Source organism: Mercenaria mercenaria, unplaced genomic scaffold (assembly GCF_021730395.1).
Source record: "Mercenaria mercenaria strain notata unplaced genomic scaffold, MADL_Memer_1 contig_2799, whole genome shotgun sequence".
Taxonomy (NCBI): Eukaryota; Metazoa; Mollusca; class Bivalvia; order Venerida; family Veneridae; genus Mercenaria; species Mercenaria mercenaria.
The window spans coordinates 29,669-53,793 of NW_026460878.1; the positions used below are offsets into that span (position 1 = coordinate 29,669).

The 24,125-nt window shown below is 34.6% G+C and overlaps 1 protein-coding gene across 2 annotated transcripts in view; it reads left to right on the plus strand.

Annotated features, from left to right (window-relative positions):
* The window catches only part of LOC128552432 (uncharacterized), a 56,221-nt gene that overhangs the window by 28,128 nt on the left and 3,968 nt on the right, over positions 1-24,125 (plus strand). The window contains exon 1 of one of the 2 annotated variants that reach the window (XM_053533471.1): positions 14,435-14,567. The exons of the other annotated variant lie outside the window; for it this stretch is intronic. Within the exon in view, the coding sequence (XP_053389446.1) occupies positions 14,441-14,567 (127 nt within the window). The 5' untranslated portion in view covers positions 14,435-14,440. Of the gene's footprint in view, positions 1-14,434; positions 14,568-24,125 lie in introns of those variants that run through there. 2 annotated transcript variants of the gene reach the window in all.

The window sequence follows — 24,125 nt, forward strand, 5'->3', positions numbered from 1 at the left end:
GTCAAAAAGTGTTTTTGGCTCCGCTTTCGAGGCAGTACGACATTTAATATTTATTATACGAATAAGGTTAGACCAAAGGAAAGGGCTATAAATACAGACTTTATTTTGAAAAAAAAGTCATAATAAAAATAGTAATGACAACATTAATCATTATTATTATTATTATTACTATTACTATTATATCTCATAAAGGTTACATATTTAGATAAGATCTTATTCACAATATGGCCTAACATAAAAAGTATTAAAATGACTCATTAAATGTATAAGTAAACTTTTTCCGTACATAAACAAATAACTAAATAAATTTGATGGAAATGCTTTCAAATGCCTGTGAGATATAAACCATTTATAATGGTTAACCAAAAAACATCTTGAAAATATTTTACTGGTTAATAAAATGATGCAGCATTGCTTTCGTTTTACGCTTCCTTTTGCAATAACAGTCTTGAATTTTCTTGTGGCGGTTGTAAAAATCCCTGTACTTGGATTCAGTGTTGTTATATTTTCTGGTTCGTTTGGACCATGAAGTCCAATCAATTCTATTGTAATAGAGTTTCACTTAAGCCTGTGCTAGGACGCGTTAGGGGTGTTGCACATTTCATTACTTCTCATTAACAGACCCAGTTAAACTGAGTCGGCTATTATGCTGATGGGTTGTGCACTTCGCTTCCAAAATTTTATTGATAAACGATATTCTCATGTAACTTTGAAAGAACAGTTATTTGAGGGCATTCAGACAGAAACATGTTCGACTTAACCTCATCTGAACAAGGCACCATTGACAAGAAGTCAGCTTAATACATGTATCCTTATTTGTTCAGTATCCATTTTTTCTCATGGAAAATTGTCCATGTTGAATGGTAGTTATTATTATCATATTTATTACATAAATTCTATTTATTACACGCTGATCTGTTTTTAATTATTTTTTGCTATATAACGTTATATTGCATTTTTAATGTGCACTAATTAGGTTTACTTTGTGAGATGTTGTAACAATGACGTGTTCAATGTACGATCATAATTTTACAATTTCAAAAACTTTGAAATAGTTTTTTTCTCTTTCTCTATTTGCAGACAACACTTTTATGGCTCTGTGAAATTCTACCTGACGACTCCTTCTGGAAGAGGAAAGAGCTGGCTAACCGATACCTAAATTTTCTCCAGGAGTTAGAATACCGGCTCCGGATTGGAAAAATGGGAGAATATTTCAATCCTTTAGTTAACCATCTAGAAAGAAAAGATAGAAGGGAAATAGAGTTTATAATACTTGAAATTGGGAATATGTATTACAATCATTGACAGTGTGTGTATACATTACCTTTCTGGATGTTATGCGGTATTAATTTCCAGACCTGATTCTGTTTTTGAAACTGAAATGGTGCCAATATTATTGTTGTAGAAATGTCTATGCATGAATGTTCAGTTGATTAATAGGCATAGAAATTTATATAAATTCAATGACGTTCAAGTTAGGCACTAATGTGGTGCGTCTAAAAGCGCTTTTGCATGTGTGATATATTAACTTTAATCGCTCAGCTCTGTTAGTCGCCACGCGGTCGGAACGACAGTTTGAACCACTAGGACATAATTTCTGTTTTCATGAATTTATTCATCATTTTGAAGAAAAAAGATAAATAAAATTATAACACATTCGTAGTCATGTTTGTGCGTTTGTAACGGTTTCAATAAATAAGAACGTTTCAAGCCTTAATGGCGACACTTGCTTTATATTTAGAAGCGTCATTTTTGGACTTGCATTTAAGAATTGCTAATGGTAATTCCGAAAGAATACAATGTGATTAAAGAGACGAATTACACTTTGAAATTGTCAGTTTAGTTTTCCCCACCTGGACCACTGACACAAGACCAGAAAGAACATGCCATTGTACATGTTTTACTCTACCCCAATGTATGGCATGATCACCATGATCATTAAGACTTGGTCTTACATTTTGAAAAAAAAAAACAAGACCAAATCATAGAAAGAAAATGTCGTTTCACATGAAAATTGAACAGCATATAATACATGTATATTACTCTGCACAACAACTGTCAGTTTATTGATATATACATTGAATCCGAAAAGGAATGCAGAAAGGGGGCATACTTTCGGACAGTTCAGCGCCTCTAAAAAAACTCACTATTTTCAAAGACATGTTACATATCTTAATTTCGATGCGTTTGCAATAATATCCCAGTGCTGAAATTCCACATAACTAGGTTGGACGCAGTTATTAGCAAAAATTGTTTATCCGTATTTCTTTACAAATGGTTTTATTTTTTCAGGGGTGGGGGTGGGGGGCGGGGGGACAACATTTTGAGAATATTTTAAAGATTCGTAAGGGAAAATGAGGCAAAGTATGTAATGGTCAGGTGGATTGTTGGTAAAGGTGTTGTTTAAATCGCAGTTTCATGCATGAGTACTTTGCATATTGCACAATTAGTAATTTATCTTCCAACGTGTACAAAGTTCCCTAATCAACTTCCGGTTCAGACAACAACAGATATTCTGATTGGCTGATTTGAAAATGTATTTCAACAACAGATATTTTGATTGACCGGTATGAAAATGTCTTTTCAACTACACGTGCACGCTAAAATGTGTATATGCAATATGAATGGTTTGTTTACGTTCCGCCTGCACGTGCGTACGACCTTGTTGCCTGTACCGATCGTTAGGGGATTTCGTGCAAATTTTCCATAACGTTGACAAGAACTTAAAACACGCGGAGTGACTCTGCGATAAAAGGGTTTGAGAAAAAGTGATGGGTGCACGGTTGAAGATTACTTATCAATTGTTCAGTATTCTAATGGCCGGTGGGTGTTAGAAAAAAGAGTTAATAACAAACTTTTAAGTAAAGTTCAAAAATTTATTGACGCTAGAAGACATGTTAAAGGTAACTGTTCTTTTCCAGTAAGCACAATAAACAATTTGCGTTAATTTCACATTGAAATACGTATAGCTTAACATAATGTGGACACAGCTCAGAATATAATATATATCGGAAAGACGGGCGAATGGTTTTCAAAAGACATTCTGCCTAACTTACAGTTTGAATTTGGCGCTCAACGAGAACTACGTATACAAACAAAGTGCTGACGTCATTGTCCTCCAGCCAATATATAACCTCCTGGACGTGACTATCTGATGTAACTGACCAATATCTGAAAGGCCCGGTGAGGAAGGTGTGTCCGGATAAACCAGTCAAATATGGACCGGGTTCCATTCTCGAATGAAATCGCAGTACGATGACCGGCCGGAATTCCAGGACACCGGTCTCTCTACGGAGCTTCAGCCAGGGTTTCACGCAAATAATGTATTAAATAAACAATATCTTCACTGAAAGCAAATCTCAAACAAATTCTTGTATCATAACAAGAATTTTGAAATATGAAGTAGTTTAATCACAATAACGGAAAAACGCCGTGAAGCGGGGCTGTTACCAGACGCTCAGATTGACCGGTAAGAGATTTACATTGCCACAACAGAAAATCATAAAATCAAATCGAATCCGAGTGTGGCTGGAATAATAAGTGTAATTGCTGATTATATAGGTACCTTACACCTTTACCAAGTAAATGTCAAATAATTCGTAAATACGGGTCTGCAACAACAAAAGATGGCAGCCTCCGTTAAAAAAGCTTTTTTTGCACTCTAGAAAATCGTAAATATTAGAAGTTAATCTATATATCAAGTGAAGCGATTGACAACCTAGGCAGATAAACTGATAAAGTAACTGAATAGTTTCTGAGTGTTTATATGCGTTATAAATAGAAATAAACAAGCTGGGAGCTGAAAATGTACAAAAATACAATTTTTGGTTTTCTTACAGCATGCATACTGCTCATTTGTCGATTTGCGCGTTTTAGTATTTGCTCACCTACTTTTTAGATAAAATGTTTTCCAATAAAATGTATATGAAGATCCTTTGGAAGCGTATAACACGATCAAGTGAAATAACTGTAGACTAAACCTGTTCATGACAGCTGATGTTCAGTACCACTCCAACGACTTATGCAGTGGACTACTGTAATAAGATAACAGTAACCTATCTAAAACGAACAGAAATAATAACACAATAGAAAAGTCAAGTACAGGCCACATCGTATGGTCCCCACGCGGCTCTTCGCGACAACTGACTATTACCAAATCGCATGAACGGCACATGAAGGATAGTTTTATTCACTACTCCCTTACTTTAACTAACACATCCTAAGAGTATCGACGAGTGATTTGAGTCAAAAGTTTTCGATTTGATATATTCTAAGCCACTTGTGCCGTATTCTTAAAACTACTGTCTTCGCTTATCGTCAAAAACCAACAATGTAGACTGTGTTTACATAAATAATTTAATGTTACTTGTAGTGTTAGCTAAGATATTGCGAAAAATTTGACAACTGCGTCTTAAACTAGGATCAAAATGAATAAAGAAATGATTGTTTTTGTCATACGGCCACGGACTTAAATGGCAAAATATATAAACTTAGAAATATACTTTTGATAAACAGTTATAAATCTAGAATAATTAGTATCACTTATGGATGTTGTATAATATCAATAATATTGAAGAAATAAAAAAATCAGTCAAAAGCCTTTTCATGGAATCTATAAAATGAAACAGAAAACTCGGATTTCCAGGGAACGCCATATGCTACAAGTTCAACCTCCCCACCCTGACCACCGAATTTATTACCGACAAACACGGTACAAAGAATATTGCAGAAAAAAACATTTTCAGACAAACATGTACAACACAAACTTACAGAGAACAACAATAAATAGAAACGAAACAAAATACACAGGATACCGCAATGGAACAGTCAACAGCAAACCGCTATTTTATGTGTATACAACCTTTCTCTTATCACCAGATATAATTAAAACACTGACAACAAAGACATAGTTGATTTCATGAGTTCCGTCTAACCTGCAGTAATTTCAAAGGACACTTATTAGCGTTGGGACAGCAACAGAGGTAGAAGCATGCCTGTCATAGCAAAAGTATTCGAGGAGCAGTCATTAAGTTCCCGGACTGTGTGAATATATCTGTCATACTTTAAAACAGAGTGATTAATACTGCATCATGTTGGCTTCGGGCTATCTTTGTTACATGTAGATATGGTAAGGGTAAATAAGAACAAGTTTTATATATGCAGTAAGACACACACGATGCATTCCGAACGTCAACATAGTGACGTTACGAAAGCATTCCTTTATGACTAAATGCACTTCATGTGATGCTTGACTCAATTATCATAAAGATATCTGTACCAGGTTCCATCCCACCTGTTATATGTAAACATTGGACATTATATCTAGAAATGAAGGAATGACAGATGTTAGTCATAGTGTTGATTGACACCGAAAGCCGATTAATTATTGTGCTGCACTGAGGTATTAAATTTGTAATTCTTAATTCCTAACAAACGAAATCCTTCCTAAATTCGTAAAATCATCGTTGAAAATTGAAGAAAGCTCGCTGCCTTCGCTGTTCGTTTTCTGCTAAAATGGCAAATACAAAATAGTCGGTGTACTGTGTGTTCATGTTTATCGTCTTTTTCCAACAATTTTTCAGTCATACAAACGACAATGTCTACTTGTAGCAGTGAGCACGATGTCAAAATTTATAGTGCTACCTCACTGGAATATTACTCCATGGATTTACGTAACATGATATCCCACCCACTGGCACCAGACCAGTTAGAAAATGCCTTTATAGCCTACTCTCGGTTTACTAAAAGAACCATGGGGAAAATATACTAGCCCATTTCAATCGCGTATTTCTTGCCTATAACGCGCACTTCGGAAAATGGGTACTATCATATTGAACAAATGGTACATGTACTTTATCATCGTGGACATTATATATAAACGTAATATGAAGTGCACTTTTTAAGCAAAGGTATTGGATTAATATCTCCGTTCGTTCAAACAAGCTAGTTTACGTTTTTATTAAAGAAATAACTATTCTCATATACTTTTCATGCGATTGAAGTTTCTTGATTGTTATTCAACTACACTCCAATCGCTCAGGGATGTTTTAATTTTCTGTTTCGCATCTCACATAATCTATCCATAAACAACAATTGATTTCCCGTGCCAACTATTATTACATACTCGTTTCTATTCCCCGTTACGTTACACTGGTACCGGAAACGTCAATATTTTTCCATACACTGACGCCTGAATTTCATATCGGGCGCGTGACGTAATTCAGTGTGTGTTGTTGCACTATTTTTTTCTATTTAGCATTGTTTAGTTCAGTATTGTCAATCCTATTCAGGCCATTGAACATATTTATGATATTTACATAATATTTATACGTGTAGGTGCGTATGTAATAAAAAGGTTATTATCTTTGCATCGGGAAATATGCACTCGTTCTTCAGCGGAAGAATATTGCGCTCCTAAAGTCTCGCAATATTTCCGCTGAAGAACTCGTGCATATTTCCCGATACAAAGCTAATAACCTATAAATATAATATATTAAATCATTCGGATATTTTTAAAGCAAATGCATAATCGATGAGTATCAGCATTGTAAAATCTCCAAACTAACAAACCAAATCGCATAAATACGTTTTTATGGCTACTAAATTGTTAAATTGCTTCTTTGTCGTGTAAAATAATAACATCAAATCGAAACAAGCAAAGCAGTAAACTATCTACAAACGTACACTTGGCTAATATAAATAGACAGACTTTCGTAAATCCATGAATTGTGCTAGCGATGATTCTTGAATGATTTGCAATAAACCCCAGTGTGGTTTATACCCGTATACCCGTATAAATATGAATATTTTCAAAATCAAATACACTCGACCACGTTCAACTGCAATTTATTTTCCGAGAACCATCACTGAATCCACATCTTTACCTAAATAATATTTCTCCCACACCATTGTGCCGGTGTGGACAGATTGAAACTAATTCCACTTCTTTTTTAAATGCTGAATCTTTAATCGTTGTCGAAACGATCTTCTTAATAATCTTTGGCATTTCATAGTTGAATTGAATACTGTTCTATTTTGAAACCCAGACCTCTCTGGTCAGGATAACATGACTATATTTGCTCATGTACAGGCATACATATCCGGAGGTAAGAAAATCTTTTAGCAACCCTGACACATTCCCATTTCTTCCCACTTTCTCTCCTGTTCTATTCTACCTTTGACTTGTTCTAATTTCTACATTTATGGGAATACTTTTCGTCTACCATACATTGTCCCCTTTCCATTTTTTACATTAATAACGATTTTGTTTCATATTTTAAGGCTATATTCCTAGTCCCATTGCAGATTTAAGCACGATATACTCATTCAGTTATATTGTGTCCACAAAGGAGAAGAATTCTATAAGATTTGTCTTTCATTCTTATCCTTTCCTGTTTTGCCTTCACCACAGTATGACATATATGTCCAATATATGTACTCTATTTTGGGAATAAATATGTTTAAACAAACTAGAGAACACACCAAAATTGTGGCGAATTTGCTATAGAAATATGACTAATTAAGCCTCTGGAGACGCTAACATATCTTTTCTGCGCCTGTAACGTAATAAAACGTATGAGCGTCTGATGGCTTTTTTACGCTCCGTAGAACCAGCATTTATCACACGAAATTCATTTTGAAACTATTTCTGAAATATCTAAGTCTTTAGCCTTCAAATACGGAGATATCTAATATCCGAGGCATATACTGAGACTTTTAGACAACATCAGAAAGGACCTTTTGAACGATGTGACGAAGTTCCAAAAATCTCCATATACCTTTGCTCCGTTACGGACCTCTTTAGGAATTGTGTTTATTCCGAGTTCAAATATTTTTTCGTAGATGAAAAGCAAACATGTCGTGCTAAAGTCCATGTATTTTCAAATCGTTAAAAAGTGCTAAAAATTGACTCCCCATTAGGAAAATAAAAGTCCACACGCATACATTTAGACGGCCTGACCCCTGCGCGTGGCCCCTTATTTTAGACCAATGCAAATGACTTTCGTTTTTAAATTTAGCTTGTTTACATTCATTTTCCTTACTTCCGACGTCACTTTCTAGGATATACCTAACGCCAAAAATAGAAACACTACTGAAACGCCTGTCGTGCGGATAAAGCTATTAATCGGCACGACAGTCGTGAGATTAAGAAAAATAGACACTTCCATTAAATCATATCATATCACATGCACGGAAGAGAAAAATGACGATTTTGTGCAAGCCATATCAAATCACTGGGTAATGTACGGAAGCCTATTAGGGACATTTTGTCTTAGTTTTTATGCATTACCTCTTATGTGTGCTGAATTATCCGTTACGTATTATTTATTACCTTTTAGATTACACACGTAAGGTAGAGGTAAAGCGGGAAAATTGAACTGAATCCTTTATATGTGGAATGTATCAAGTTTTCTTTCACTGTAAAGCTCGACCGAATAGCTGTTACTGGAATCTACATTCCGCACGGAAAGCCTGATCTAATGTACTTTGTTACTAAAGTATTTGATCGGTATGATTATGGCAAGAAAGTAAGCTGAGACGATGTCAATACATGCTGTGAAACGTGTGGTTCCCGTTGGAAGATATAAAGTCAAGACTCAGAATACCTGGTAAGACTGCTCGAACCTATAGTGTTCATATTTCCATACATGTACAAGATGCTATATAGACGGTTATTAAAACTGATCAAAGAAAAGTTTGATTTAATCATTTATTAACATAATGAAAATATCTTTTATTTCATTATATTATTTTTTTGTATCTGTGAAAATAAAGGTTCTATTGGATATGATACAGATTTGGTTAGGGGGCACTTCTATGACGCTCGCATCAATTCCTTTGCCTCAGGGGAAATGTATATAAATTTATCTTGGGCTTACGCAAAACATTGATTTGTAGCAACAATCACACATACGCTTTAAGAATATTTTCATCAAAATTCTTAGTTGAAAAAGGGAAACACAGAAATACTTTTAAACATTTTATTCATGAAGTCGTTTGCTGAATTTTCATCAAACTTTGTCTGTAGTGTAAACACGGGGCATTTGATCCCTTTCTGAAGCCATGAGAGACAGAAATGAAAATAACTTTAAACAACTTTTTCTGATGACCACTTGTTTACCATCAAAGTATGCGTATGTAGGCAAGACTACATAACTAGGAAAAGGTCTTAGCTCAGACATGGTGTTTTTTTTTTTTGTTTTTTTGGCATAGAAATTCGTTACGTTTCGCATACAATTTTTGTCTAAAATGCTTGATATATAAACACATTGCCATATAGTACAAGATATATCCAGATCCACAAATACAGGTAGATTGTTTGTCTTATCTATTTTGTTTCTTTTGTCAGAAATTCTCTGTTAATATTTTGAACCCATACTTCCATCAATTCTTCGAATTGTCGAGTGCGCTGTCAACAGAGAGCTTTTGTTTCTTGTTGGTTTATGGGAGACCTAAAATTGTTCTTGTCCGTACGCCTGTCCAAATATGTGTCATATATATCTCAAAAAGTATTTAACCTAGAGTCATCAGACTTAGGATTGTTATTAAACATGTTACGTTGTATGCTGTATCTATGGTTTGAGTTTACAAAGCCAGACCATGGCCATGATTTAGTTAAAATTTACTTATTGTAAAAGGAAGTCGGGGTTTGGCTGTTCCTAAAAATAAATGGTGCAAAGGGGTATATGCAGCATAATGTATTTCATTAATTTCATTACTGCCCATAAACAGACTTGATAAAACCCTTTTCTTATTTCCTAGTGATTTATTTCAGTTTGTTGTCATTAAGCATTATATATTTCATTACTGCCCATCAACAGACTAAATAAAACCCATTTCTTATTTTCTGTTGTTGTTTTTTTTTTTTTTTTTTTTTTAGTTATTTTTTTCCGGTTTGTTGTCTTGCTGCATCATGCATTATTTATTTCATTACTGTCTATAAATAGACACTCAAAACAAAAAGAAAATTTTTTTAGCAGGTCTGGTTCATTTTGACCTAGGTCAATAGTGTTGTAATATTCTCAACATTAAAAAATGTATTAGTATCCTTTCTTTACCGACTTTTCAATTCAAATTGCACTAGTTTCCTGGCCAGTTAATGTTGGGTTTTACGTCGCTTTCACGTCATGCTAAGGCATTGAGTTTATACACCTTTCCTGGGTAAACTTACCCACCAGTACCAGTTGTAAAAGTAACTGACACCTTGTTTTTCAGGAGGAGGATTTTGGACAACACAATGCTCGGAATCAAAACTGCCCTCCTGCCAGAATCTAGTGTAGAACATATTTCAATTGTTAAAGCCCGTCGCTTCTTACGATACACGTAGGAACTTTATTTATACAAACTATATACTTTATCTATTATGAAGTACGATAGTCACAATAGAGAGTATATAAGTCCTTAGACATAAGATGAAATACATAATTCCTAATACCTTTGACATAAGATGAAATACCTAATGCCTAATAGCTTAGACAAAAGGTGTAAGATGAAATACCTAATGCAAAATTATGTACATTTTAAAATATGCAAGAGCTGATATTAATTAGACTTAAGTAGGAATTCACAGTTCGCGCCGCACTAAGAACTGAAGTTTTCTTCCAGCGTGTTTATAACTTCACCAGTATTTAAAGCTATTTAACACCTTACACAAACATTTTAAAAAAACATATATAACTTCGACAGTTTAGTTTAGCTCTAGAGGACCCTATATGGGGACCATTGTGCGTTTTAAAACAAATTTGGAAATGACCTTATAATGGTGGTACAGACCAGGTTTGATCAAGATCCATTATGCTGTTCATAGCACAAGTCGTTTAAAGCTTTTTTCCTAGTTTTAGCTCTGTTGGTCACCAAAAGGAATAAAGTGCCACAAGCTGTAATCGTTAACGTCCGCCAATATTGTTTCTCTATTGAGAACTAGGCAAATCTAACTTTTGATAAGTAACACACAAGATATTACTCCTAAGAGGTAATACGTAACATGTAAGAGGTAACCGATAACACGTAACACATGATATATCATACATATGAGGTTATGCATAAAAACTAAGACAAAATAGACAAAATGTCCCTAATAGGCTTCCGTAGGAATGTGATTTATTATTCAAGTTTAAGTAATTGGAATGTTTGTATTGGGTTTTATGTGAGGTATTATAAATATTTTTTCACCCGTCATGTATTTCATATTGATAATCAATACTAGCTATTATATGTCATTGCGTTTAATGTATTCTTGGCATATCGGATTGTTTAGGTCAGTTAGTTTCATTATTTCGTTAGACAATTACTATTTGCAATAACAAAACTATTCGATTATTTCAGAGATTATTACATATTAACTTGTACTTAATTTTATATGATAAACATGTTTTTCACAAAACTTATTTTTCTCGTTTGTGTTGTTTACTCTGATGCCATTTTTATTGGCCAGAGCATAAATTTAAAATAAAAATTTAAAATTTTGCAAATCGGAAGGAAAATATCTTCATTTACGACATACACTACCCACTGCACTCAAATAAAGCCATCACAAATACTCCGCGCATGTAGGCGCGGAGAATTACGATATATCAATATCTCCATCCAGCAGTCTGCGCCTCGTTTTGGATAACAATGTGCAGATAACTCTGCATGTAACCACGGAATGGGAAAAGAGTCTATTAGGTTATCGGTAATATTATCTCTCTTATCCGGTTATCCCCGATCGCCTATGTCATAAAACGCTTAAAGTCATAAGGTGTCCTACTTTCCGCTGAAAGCATGGAATTAAAGGTGCCCGATTGGATAATGTCTTCAAAATCTGAAAAATTCTGAGAAGGCTTTTTATGTTTCGTTTGACCTAACTAGAGAAATTGTTTCCAAATATTTTGTAAGATTGCTCACCAAAAACTGAAATAGTGTCTTATCTTACACTAGGAATTTCTCTCGTTAAATACGAAAACAAATACTTTTTGTCTAATACACAAGTAATACAATTATGTGTAATAAACAACCAGGTCAGTACTGTCACTCGAACCAACGGTCCCAAAATGATGAGAGCTTTTGAATTTAACATTAAAATATGACCCGACTGTAGTTGATCAGTTCGTTAATAAGCATCCAAAGATGTGTAACTGGGTTTTAACTTCTATTTCTGACCAGTGTCTGCAGAGTCAGAGTTATTGCCGATGAATTACAGTAAACCTCGCTTATAAGGAACAGCTTGGGACATCTAAAAATTGTTCCTTATAACCGAGGTTCCTTATATCCATATAGCGAACTAGTTCCTTGTAACCGAGGTTTGTATAACGAACAAAATTTGTATAGCGAACACTATTTGACTAACGTTGGAATGGATCACTCTCACACTCCGGACAGACCATGAATCTTTATGTGAGAAAGTTGCGAGTCTAGTACAGGACCTTTGCTGGAGAGATGGTTAGGTAAGGTCTGCATGTATATGGCTGAGATCAATACTGTTCAAACATGGCGTTAAACCCTAAGCCAAAATGTACATCGGTAAGAATGATCATAATTTGTGTTTACTTTTTGTCGGTTATTTCTATCTTCTGTTTTAGAGAGCGCTTCATTATGACTATAAGATATGTTGCAGTTACTCCGCTTACCTTGCTCAACTGCAAGCTGTGTGAATAGGCATCAATACTGATGTAGAATAAATGTTCAAATTTTTATTTCAAAAATGTTAAATCAGACTACGCATCAGATGAGCAATGCGGTAATATGGTCCCGACGTTAAAATTGCTACACATTGCTATTCACGTGGTGTTTATCATTGTATGTTCTGAAAGAAGTTATTTTTGAAACATAACTATTTTTTAAAATCTGCCTAGAAATATTATATGGAGTAAATAAGAAATGCTTAGCAAAACTGACTATCGGAAATGTCTGGCGAATTTCAAATCATGATGAAATTTTAAGGAAGGAAAACGGCAAATAAAATGCAAGTCGTGGTCACATCCAAGGATATTGTTTTCTTTTGTACTAAGGCGGTAATAAATACATACCTTAGTTAACAGTATCAACCGTGTACCCAGTATTTAGTTAAATGTATTCCATGTGCGAGTATGTCTCAGAACAGCCAAGCATGTAGTGTTGGAAAATTTTGTGTTTTCTCTTGCGATCAAGTTTGCCGATCTCCATGTTGTTGATGACAACTTAGGTTGCTTTGTATCAACAAGGATGCCACCGGGGGCATCAAGCGTTTATTTAACGCAGCTCCTTGTTTTCGTTTAGTGTCCAAGAGAAAATGTTTACCTAGTTTACAGCAACTTCCGAAACTTAAAAATTTCTCGTTCATTCCCCGAAGATTTTTACCTAATTTTGCTCTCTATAGATTGTCGTAAATTATTAGCAATTCCTAATTAAGTATGTGACTGTAATATTTTATTTCTAAATCACTAGTGATGTTAGTATAAGTATAGTAACGTGTTTACCACCTCTTTATTTTCATATGATATCATAGATTTCCAACCACGTTGACCGTGTATATTGTATATTGTATGTATGCTGTACAACAAGGTACCTTGTGTACAAGTTGAAATAAAACTTCTGTGCTGTTCTGTTCTGATGACCATTACAATGCTGGTCATATGGCGGCTTTCCAGCTTAAAGGTGAAGGGAATGTCTAGACACTGGGATGAAGGATGGGGGTTAGTACCACCAATATGCCACAAAACATAACTGAATATTATTATTATTATTATACAAGATTTATATAGCGCCCTTTTCATGATCAATTTCACGTTCAAAGGCGCTTTAAATAGTTCAAATGCAGCCACACAGGGCGCATAATTTAATCCTCTACTAGTACAGACACAGAGCGATCTGACCAGAGGGACAGAGTGAGACAAAGCCCGCATGACAGAGAGATCAGAAATCAGATACAGGCTTGTCCGGCTAACTTAGCCTAGCTCGTTGCGAATAGACAACCTAGTTCTTTAACGTGCTGAATGTATAGCGCTGATACACGCAAGGATTGCCTGGGTTCCTGACCAGTACACCTCTAGTTGGGTGGGAAACACCGAAAAGCGTTTCTGAAAATTCCCGAGTAGCTGCCGGGGATCGAATCCCCGACCTCAGGATTGAAAGGCCAGTGTGCAAACCACTGAGCTCAGAATTATTATTTTTTACTTTTTTTGCTGATGACCAAGATGAAAAACTGTGTTGGTTGGAAAAGAATAGTACGGCTGCAAACAGTAGGTCGCATTAATATGGCTAAACATCCTATGAAACATAATTCAGTATAATGTCAGCATCCCTGAACGTGAAATATATGAACACAATTAACTGGCTCTTATTGTCAGCGAAAACCAAACTCGAACTATACTTCGATTCGGACCTCACATGTCCAGTATAAAAGCACGTTTTTCCAGCGCCGACCTTCACACTTTGTATTTAGTTCTAATCGATCATTTGCTTGTATACTTTCAGATACACTATGGCGCTTAGACGGGTTTTTGGTGTTGTGAAGGTTGTTTTGGCGAATATTTGGCTGTGGTTTGCTTTCGGAGTGGTGGCGGAGGCAGTGGAGGTGGCAGCGGAGGCCGAGGACCTTGTGGGAGGGGGTGTGTAATGTTTTTATGTATGTTTGTACAATGTATTTCAATAACATCGGCTTCTAAAGAGAAATAATTGAAAATACTGTGTGTACTGATAACTTTTGACAGTCGCTGTCTCCGTCAGAGAGATGACATCAGATAATAAAACAAGTCATCCCGCAAAGCCAAATGAGTAAGGCTACTCTTTCGTCGAAGTGTACCAGTTAGGCTATGTGTTGGCAAAGGTGAAAAAGAATTTCAAAATCACTTTTTGGCATTTTTTTTCTCAGAAAACATTATCATTGCGGTATGATTGTGTATGTGGCTCATGAAATACTACTAGCTGTGTCCTAGATATAAAACACTTTGCTTATTAATCTTAACAGCAGGAATAAGGAAAAACTTAGAAAAAGGGCATTATCCCGTCTTTGTCCTCCGGGGATTATGTAATTTTAATGTATTCTATATCATGTAGGTACTTGATATTACCAGAAAACTGGTACCCGTTTCAAACGCTACTGTTCGGTAATATCCGGACAACATCACGGAATGAATAGTATGGCTGTTGAAGTGTAATTCTTATTTTTTAAAAAGGCAACGTTACCGGGGACAATGACAGTAAAATACACTCCGACACTCATACTATTCATTCCGTACAAAAGTACGTTTTTAAGACACTCTCCACCAAAAGTATACCAAGCCCCATTTTTTGTAGCAATTTTGACCCCCCAAGAAAACCCTCTTCCCGGGGAATCTTTCCCTTTTAGGAATAAGAATAAGAAAGTCGTAGTAAAAAACTTTGTTTCGCTTTAAAGGGAATTCCTATAGTTTTTTATGCGCATCTTTTTGCGCAGCCGACACTTTCTATGGAAAACTGAACTGATGTCAACATTTGTTGAAACATGTTACAATCTTAAATATGAGGAATCTTGAATGAAATAACATTTTTGATAAGTTTTATCAGTAATCAAATGTTGATACTGATTTATGTTGTATTGACAAGTATCATGCCTGACAGGTATCTTGCTATTTTTGTGGTTGTGTTTTTACATCGCATTTTAGTACAAAGACAGTGTTGTTCATATAATGTAAGATAATTGACTTAGTACTGATAAGACAATATCACCTTTCAGATTATTTAGTATTCAATTATAGAAAGAATTAAAAAAATTTAAAACTTTTTTTTAACTTTTAGCAGACATACATGTAATCAATTTCGTATTGTGCTGTCTTTATGTATATTTTTGGTTGGTATTTATAAAAAAGCAGAAAATTATGAAAATGTTGAAAAATCGCTGGCAGTTTCAGCAACAGTGGGTGTGTTCAAAACAATTTTTCACAAAAACAAGCCTGGTGACCTATTGTTTTTATTTGTTCATTGTTTTCAGCATAAATGTTCCTATCATATATTTGAATTTAAAAAAATTCTATGAAAGGAAAAAAACTATAGGAATTCTCTTTTAGACACTTATAAACGCTATATATATACTACTGTCATTGTCCCCGGGGACTTTGCCTTTTTAAACTATAATTAACACTTCAACATTCATACTATTCATTCCGTAAATCAAAAACCTTTTTCAAGACACTCTCCCCCAAAAGTATACCAAGCCCCGTTTTCTGGTAGCATGTTTTGCCCCCAAAGAAAACCCTCTTCCCGGGGAAACTTCCCCATATAGCGCAAAAATTACAGTAGAAAACTTTCTTTCGCTATATATATACTACCGTCATTGTCCCCGGGGACGTTGACGGCAGTATATATATAGCGTTTATTTATAAGTGTCTTAAAATGCAATACAACTCTAATATTTGCCTTATAAGCGGAAGTTTCCACGGGAAGAGGGTTTTCTTGGGGGGCAAATCATGCTACCAGAAAATGGGGTCTGGTATACTTTTGGGGGAGAGTGTCTTTGAAACGTTTTTTCAATGAAATGAATAGGATGTTGAAGTGTATTTCATATTATAAGAAGGCAACGTCCCCGGGGACAATCATCAGACGGTAAAGTACACTTCAATATTCTTACTATTCATTCCGTAAAAAAAAAAAAATTAAGACACTCTCCCCAAAAAGTATACCAAGCCCCGTTTTCTGGTAGCATGTTTTGCCCCCCAAGAAAACCCTCTTCCCGTGAAAAGTTCCCCTTATAAGGCAAATATTGTTCTGCATTTTAAGACAGTTATAAACGCTAAATATATACTACTGTCATTGTCCCCGGGGACTTTGCCTTTTTAAACTATATCTAACACTTCAACATTCATACTATTCATTCCGTAAATCAAAAACCTTTTTCAAGACACTCTCCCCCAAAAGTATACCAAGCCCCGTTTTCTGGTAGCATGTTTTGCCCCCAAAGAAAACCATCTTCCCGGAGATACTTCCCCTTATAAGACAAATATTACAGTTGAAAAGTTTGTGTCATTATATATATATACTACCGTCATTGTCCCTGGGGACTTTGCCTTTTTATACTATAAAATACAAATCAATATTCTTACTATTAATTCCGTAAAAAATACGTATTTAAGACACTCTCCCCCAAAAGTATACCAAACCCCATTTTATGGTAGCATGTTTTGACCCCCCCCCCCCCCCCCCACTCACACACACACAACAGTAAATCTGTTTAATTGGCAATGTTGCTATCTTTCTGGAGATAAGATATGATATAAAAAAGGTTTACACTTTAAATTGTTCCAAATAATGTCTTATAAATAGCTAAAATATGTGAATTTCTTTAGGTATGGGAAAATATCTATAAAAAAAAACAAGCATTCGTCATATTATAGACCACGTATTTTTTACAACTGTGGAAATATCAATGAAATATATATACATGTACACTGTACTAAATTTTCTACACATGAAAATGTTAATAAATTTATTATTTTCCCATAGGCTGCCATTATGAAAACTTGCGTGAGGTTCAACTTTTTCAAATCTGTCTAGCAGAAAGGCAAGCACACAATCCTGTTTTGTTTTTTTGTTTTTTATTGAAAATTTCTAATATATTCTGAAGTCTAGAAAAAGCTGTGTTTTTATCTACATTGTAGAAAAAAAATATCCATATGTGCAGAACTACCTTAATACCTAGCTCTATAAAAATTAAGTCAAATATTTGTTGCTGAAATGAGTTAGACCTATTTTAATGAAATGGAAGTGATTTGCAAAAAAAGGGAAGTGAGAGTTGAAAATGCTGTTGTCTTTTGTAAAACAAAATTTGCAATGAAATATCACATTATTATGAAAGATATATATATTTTTTAATACATCTGCATCAGTTTTGACTTTATTTAGTAACTAGCAAGAACAATATTTATAAATATTGCAAAACTATTTTATTCCTCGTAGCGTCCTGACGTTGTGTGTATCATTTCGTGAGAAAGATTTGGCTATTAATACCGTTGAACAGATTTTGAACAAAACAAAAAATTGTATTTTTTGCAAACGAGCAATAATTTAATCATAACCACAAGTTTCACACCTGTAAGGCAATAAAAAAGACTAGGCTAGCAAAGAACTGGTCCAGACATGTTTTTTTAGTTTTAGTTATTCACCATGGTCACTGGCCTTTGAGAAAAGTTCTAAGTAAAAATGACTGAAAAATTACAGTAGAATACATTTTCTAGTTTTATTTGATTTAAATTATTTTCAGACGATTCTATTTTTAGCTTATCAAATTATTTTTTTAAATTAACGAGGTATAATTGTTGTCATTTGATTGTCAGAGTCAGTTTAAATTTTTGTTTAGTTCCGCCTTTCCTCAAAACAGTAAGTGTTTGTAACTAGCTTTGAAACTTAACACACTTGTTTGTCATCATTAGATAACTTAGTAGACCAATAACCATAACTCTGATTTGCATTTTGTCAAAATTATGGCCCTTTTTGTACTAAGAAAATTTGAGTTTCTTGGTTAATTTTTAGCTCTACTTTTCGAAGAAAAAGTAGAGCTATTGTACTCCCCCAGCGACGGCGTCGGCATTGCCATTGGTTAAAGTTTTTATAAAGTCAAATATCTCTGTTACTATCAAAGCTATTGACTTGAAACTTAAAATATTTATTTATTATCAAACTCTGCACTAGGAAAAACAATCCCCATTATGGGCATAACTCTGATTTGAATTTTGACGGAATTAAATGCCCCTTTTTAACTTAGAAATATTTGTTCAAGTTTTTGCTTAAGTCAAATATCTCTGTAACTTTCAAAGCTTTTGACTTAAAACTTAAAATAATTATTTACTTCAAAGTCTACATCAGGAGAAAAAAATATCCATAACTCTGATTTGAATTCTGACAGAGCAATGTCCTTCCTTGATTTAGAATTTTTTAGTTGAAGTTTTATAAAGATTTTACAAGCAAAGCTCAAATTCAGGGTCAAGCACTGAGAAAAGTCGAGCGGGCTGTCTTATGGACAGCTCTTGTTTTGTTTAGGTATACCTTTTTCAAAATCTATGAGCTACAGTTTTGAAATTCTGCACACTTATCTGTCATCATTAGATAACTTAGTAGACCAATAACCATAACTCTGATTTGCATTTTGTCAAAATTATGGCCCTTTTTGTACTAAGAAAATTTGAGTTTCTTGGTTAATTTTTAGCTCTACTTTTCGAAGAAAAAGTAGAGCTATTGTACTCCCCCAGCGACGGCGTCGGCATTGCCATTGGTTAAAGTTTTTATAAAGTCAAATATCTCTGTTACTATCAAAGCTATTGACTTGAAACTTAAAATATTTATTTATTATCAAACTCTGCACTAGGAAAAACAATCCCCATTATGGGCATAACTCTGATTTGAATTTTGACGGAATTAAATGCCCCTTTTTAACTTAGAAATATTTGTTCAAGTTTTTGCTTAAGTCAAATATCTCTGTAACTTTCAAAGCTTTTGACTTAAAACTTAAAATAATTATTTACTTCAAAGTCTACATCAGGAGAAAAAAATATCCATAACTCTGATTTGAATTCTGACAGAGCAATGTCCTTCCTTGATTTAGAATTTTTTAGTTGAAGTTTTATAAAGATTTTACAAGCAAAGCTCAAATTCAGGGTCAAGCACTGAGAAAAGTCGAGCGGGCTGTCTTATGGACAGCTCTTGTTTTGTTTAGGTATACCTTTTTCAAAATCTATGAGCTACAGTTTTGAAATTCTGCACACTTATCTGTCATCATTAGATGACTTAGTAGGCCAAGAACCATAATTCTGGTTTGCATTTTGTAAAAAGTATGGCCCTTTTTGTACTTAAAAAAATTGAGTTTGAGGTGTTCTTGTTTTCATTATATGTAAAATTGTTTTTAATACAAACTCATCTTAACAAACCTTAAAGAAATAAGGTATGGTTGATTACATTTGAAACACATTCTAACAGGCCAATGTAATTCTTACCAAAATGGAAATTACTAATCCACTATTGATATCCATATTTAAACTGATTCAGCAATGAATACTAAGTAATGCTTTTCAACCTTTAGCCTGCTGGGGGCAAGTGATTTTGCCTTTGCGACCAGTGCAGACCAAGATCAGCCTGCACATCCGTGCAGTCTGATCAAGGTCTGCACTGTTCGCTATTCAGTCAGTAAATTTTCAGTGAACACTCCTTTGAATGGTAAGTGGTACTCACCAAATAGAATGATAAACCAGTCCATTTTAGAAATATAGCAGGGTAAAGGTTTTAATCACAAAATTGTCAACTTGTGGCGATGCAAATTTAAGATCTTTCCATAGCACTGATTCATTTCAAATCCTATCTTGAAAATGCTGTAGTTAATTTTGACTTGCATTTTGCATTTGGTTTTCAGCTTGATTATTCGAAGAATAAGGAGATCTGTCCTACTCAGCACAGCGTTGGGGTCAGTGTTGGCATAGGACCTGTCACATTTTGATTAAGATTTTTTGTACCAATCCACATTTTGATAAAACCTGTTGACATATAGCTTTGAAACTTTCACCACTTGTGTACCATCACCATGTCCAGTTTTAGGCAAGATTCCAGAAGGATATTTCTGAATTATGGCCCGTTTGAAGGCACTGACCTCCAGATTTGGCTAAAATAATCTTTCTTTCAAATTGAAGTTTGGTCATATTACGAATATTATGAACATTAGAATATGAATTTTTGTTTCTAAAATATTTTAAAACTGTAAATCAAGAAACAAAATGACCGCGTCGGGAATGGAACCCAGGACCACAACAGCAATAAAAGACATTTTCCTGTCGTCGTAACCAATAGCACTATAGCTGAAGTAGTGAATAATGACTTCAAAATATAGATATTTATAATCGAGACAGTTTACCCAGAGTAAAAGCGTGACAAACGCTTTTCGATATACATAGTAAAAAGTAGTAAAAACAGCAAATTCTCATGTGTTTCCGTAACATAAAGTTCGTCAGTAATGAAGTTTTAAAGCCTTCTTAAATACAGCATTTATTTCAAGATATCTAAAGAAAAAGTGTTTTTTTTTGTTGTTGTTTTTTTTGTTGTTGTCGAACGATCTGGAGGCATGCCGCTTTAAGTACATAGTTCAGCACGTTTGGATCGACATTTTTTCTACAATTATGTAGAATTTGATTAAACTATGATTTTTCAAAACTTCAGAATATACCTAGAAAATTCAGCAAATAAAAAAGATAGGATCGTGTGCGTGTGCTTGATTTTACTGATTTGAAACAAATAGAACGCACACAATTTTTCATAATGGAAGTCTATGGGAAAATCATAACTTTCATAACATTTTTGTGAATAGAAATTTCCCTACAATGTAGAATTTAATGAAAATTCCCACAGCTGTAAATAAACATATGGCCTATAATGTGGTGAATTAAAATCTATAGGTCCATTTGCTTAATTTTGAGATATTTGACCTTGATTTAAGTGAGCCGCACTTTTCACATTAATTTTAAGACATTATTTTGAATGTTTTAATATCATATTTTAACTTTAGAAAGACAGTACCATTGCCCTTGTAATAATTTACTCATTTCATTTCCGTACGCCGAATCCAGGTTTTATTTCATGTTTCCGGATAAATGGCGTTACGCCATCACTTCCGGTTTATCAAACGTGCAGAACTACCTTAAAAGCTGACACTGCACAGAAGGTTCTGTAACTCTGCATGGCTTTTTGCAACAATTATGGCCCCTTTTTGACTTAGAAAAAAAATCATAGGTAAGTCAATATTTCTATTATACAGAGACAAAAAAATCAGATGAGCGTCTGCACCCGCAAGTCGGTGCTCTTGTTTCTTTTTCTAGGTCAATTTCCAACCTCACTAGGTCAAGTCTCATAACTCTAACTTGTATTTTTGGCAAATGATGCCCCTTTTGGACTTATAAAATCCTACTTAAAGTTTTGCATTCAAGTTGCTGTCTCCAAAACTAATGCAGATATTGAATTATCCACATGACATCTTTGGGGATATAGAACTAGTTGATAGCATCAAGCCTTGTAAGTCTGCCATGCATTTTGACTAAATTATGCCCCCATTTCGCATGCAACTTACTATCTCCAAGACTAATGCAGATACTGGTTCGAAACTCTATTGACATTTTAACATTTAGGGTAATATTCCTGCATCTGGGACTACAATTCGAATAGTCGAGCAATGGCTGCTTGTTAATAAAAAACAATAAACATTTACTGTGAAATCATTACTACTTGCTGGGGATTAATTTTCCTAAATTTCGTGGTTCGACTTATCCACGACATTAAGTCCCAACGAACAAATTATGCACCTGATAATGTAAATTGTACCCAATAACACCAAAACAGACACCATAGCCATTCGATTTGGTACGACATTTCAACTTCATTATTTCACGATTTCTGCTTCCTGATTTCACGATTTCCACTTCATGAATTCACGAATTCACGATTTCCACTTCATGAATTCACGATTTCACGAATTCAAGATTTCACGAAAAAACTTCACGATTTCTTGATTTCACGATTTCATGATTTCACGATTTCTTGATTTCACGATTTCCACTTCATGAGTTCATGATTTCACGATTTCTGCTTCCTGAATTCACGATTTCCACTTCTTGAATTCACGATTTCACGATTTCCACTTCATGAATTCACGATTTCACGAATTCACGATTTCACGAAAAAACTTCACGATTTCTTGATTTCACGATTTCCACTTCATGAATTCACGATTTCACGATTTTTGCTTCCTGAATTCACGATTTCCACTTCACGAATTCACAATTTCACGATTTCCACTTCATGAATTCACGATTTCCACTTCACGAATTCTCGATTTCCCAATTTCCACTTCATGAATTCACGATTTCACGATTTCCACTTCACGAATTCACGATTTCCACTTCACAAATTCACGATTTCACAATTTCCACTTCATGAATTCACGATTTCACGATTTCCACTTCACGAATTCACGATTTCCACTTCACGAATTCACGATTTCACAATTTCAACTTCATGAATTCACGATTTCATCATTGTGAAATCGTGAATTCGTGAAGTGGAAATCGTGAAATCGTGAATTCATGAAGCGGAAATCGTGAATTCTTGAATTCATGAAGTGGAAATCGTGAAATCAAGAAATCGTGAAACCGTGAAATCAAGAAATCGTGAAGTTTTTTCGTGAAATCGTGAATTCGTGAAATTGTGAATTCATGAAGTGGAAATCGTGAAATCGTGAATTCATGAAGTGGAAATCGTGAAATCAGGAAGCAGAAATCGTGAATTCGTGAATTCATGAAGTGGAAATCGTGAAATCAGGAAGCAGAAATCGTGAAATAATGAAGTTGAAATGTCACCACGGGTCTTTCGTAATTTGGTCCCGTAGTTGTACTTACTGTGCATGCAGCAGTACTGACCTGCATATGGAGACTCCATCAATGATAAACATAGGTATGCATCATAACAAAACTGACTGTTTATTCAAACATTTAGCTATGGTTTATTTACGACATGCTTGTCAAAGTAAAAGTAGATACTAAAAATAGAAGTTTGACGTTGCGTCAAATGCCAACCGCATTATGCTGCGGCTATTATTTGATTATGTTTGCCCCTCTCTGCAATGTGCATATTTACTGACATGTAGCAACGACTACTACTTTGGGACTATTAAATATTATAAATTAATGCTAGATTTGCGTCCGATGGATTATAACCCAACTCAGGTTCTTGGCAGGAAATAACACGTGTACATTAAGTTTAGATGCAGACGTGCATTCATTTTGAAAAAAAAAAAAAACATTCTGATAAAGTCTAGCAACCAGTTTATGATAGTTTATGTAAGGATTACTATGGTAATACTAATACTACTTAATAAAAACAACTGCCATGTACAGAACCTTTTAGTTCGACTATTCAAAGAATAGTAGAGCTATTGGACTCGCCCTAGCGTCACCGTCACGATTTGGTTAAGTTTTTGTATGTAAGCTGGTATCTCAGTAACCACTTGTTGGAATGGATTGAAATTTCACATACTTGTTCACTGTCATGATCTGACATGTAATGCACAGATTACATAACTCTACCTTGCATTTTTACAAAATTATATCCCTTTTTAGCTCAACTATTCGAAGAATAGGGGTCCTAAGCTATCCTACTCGCCCCGG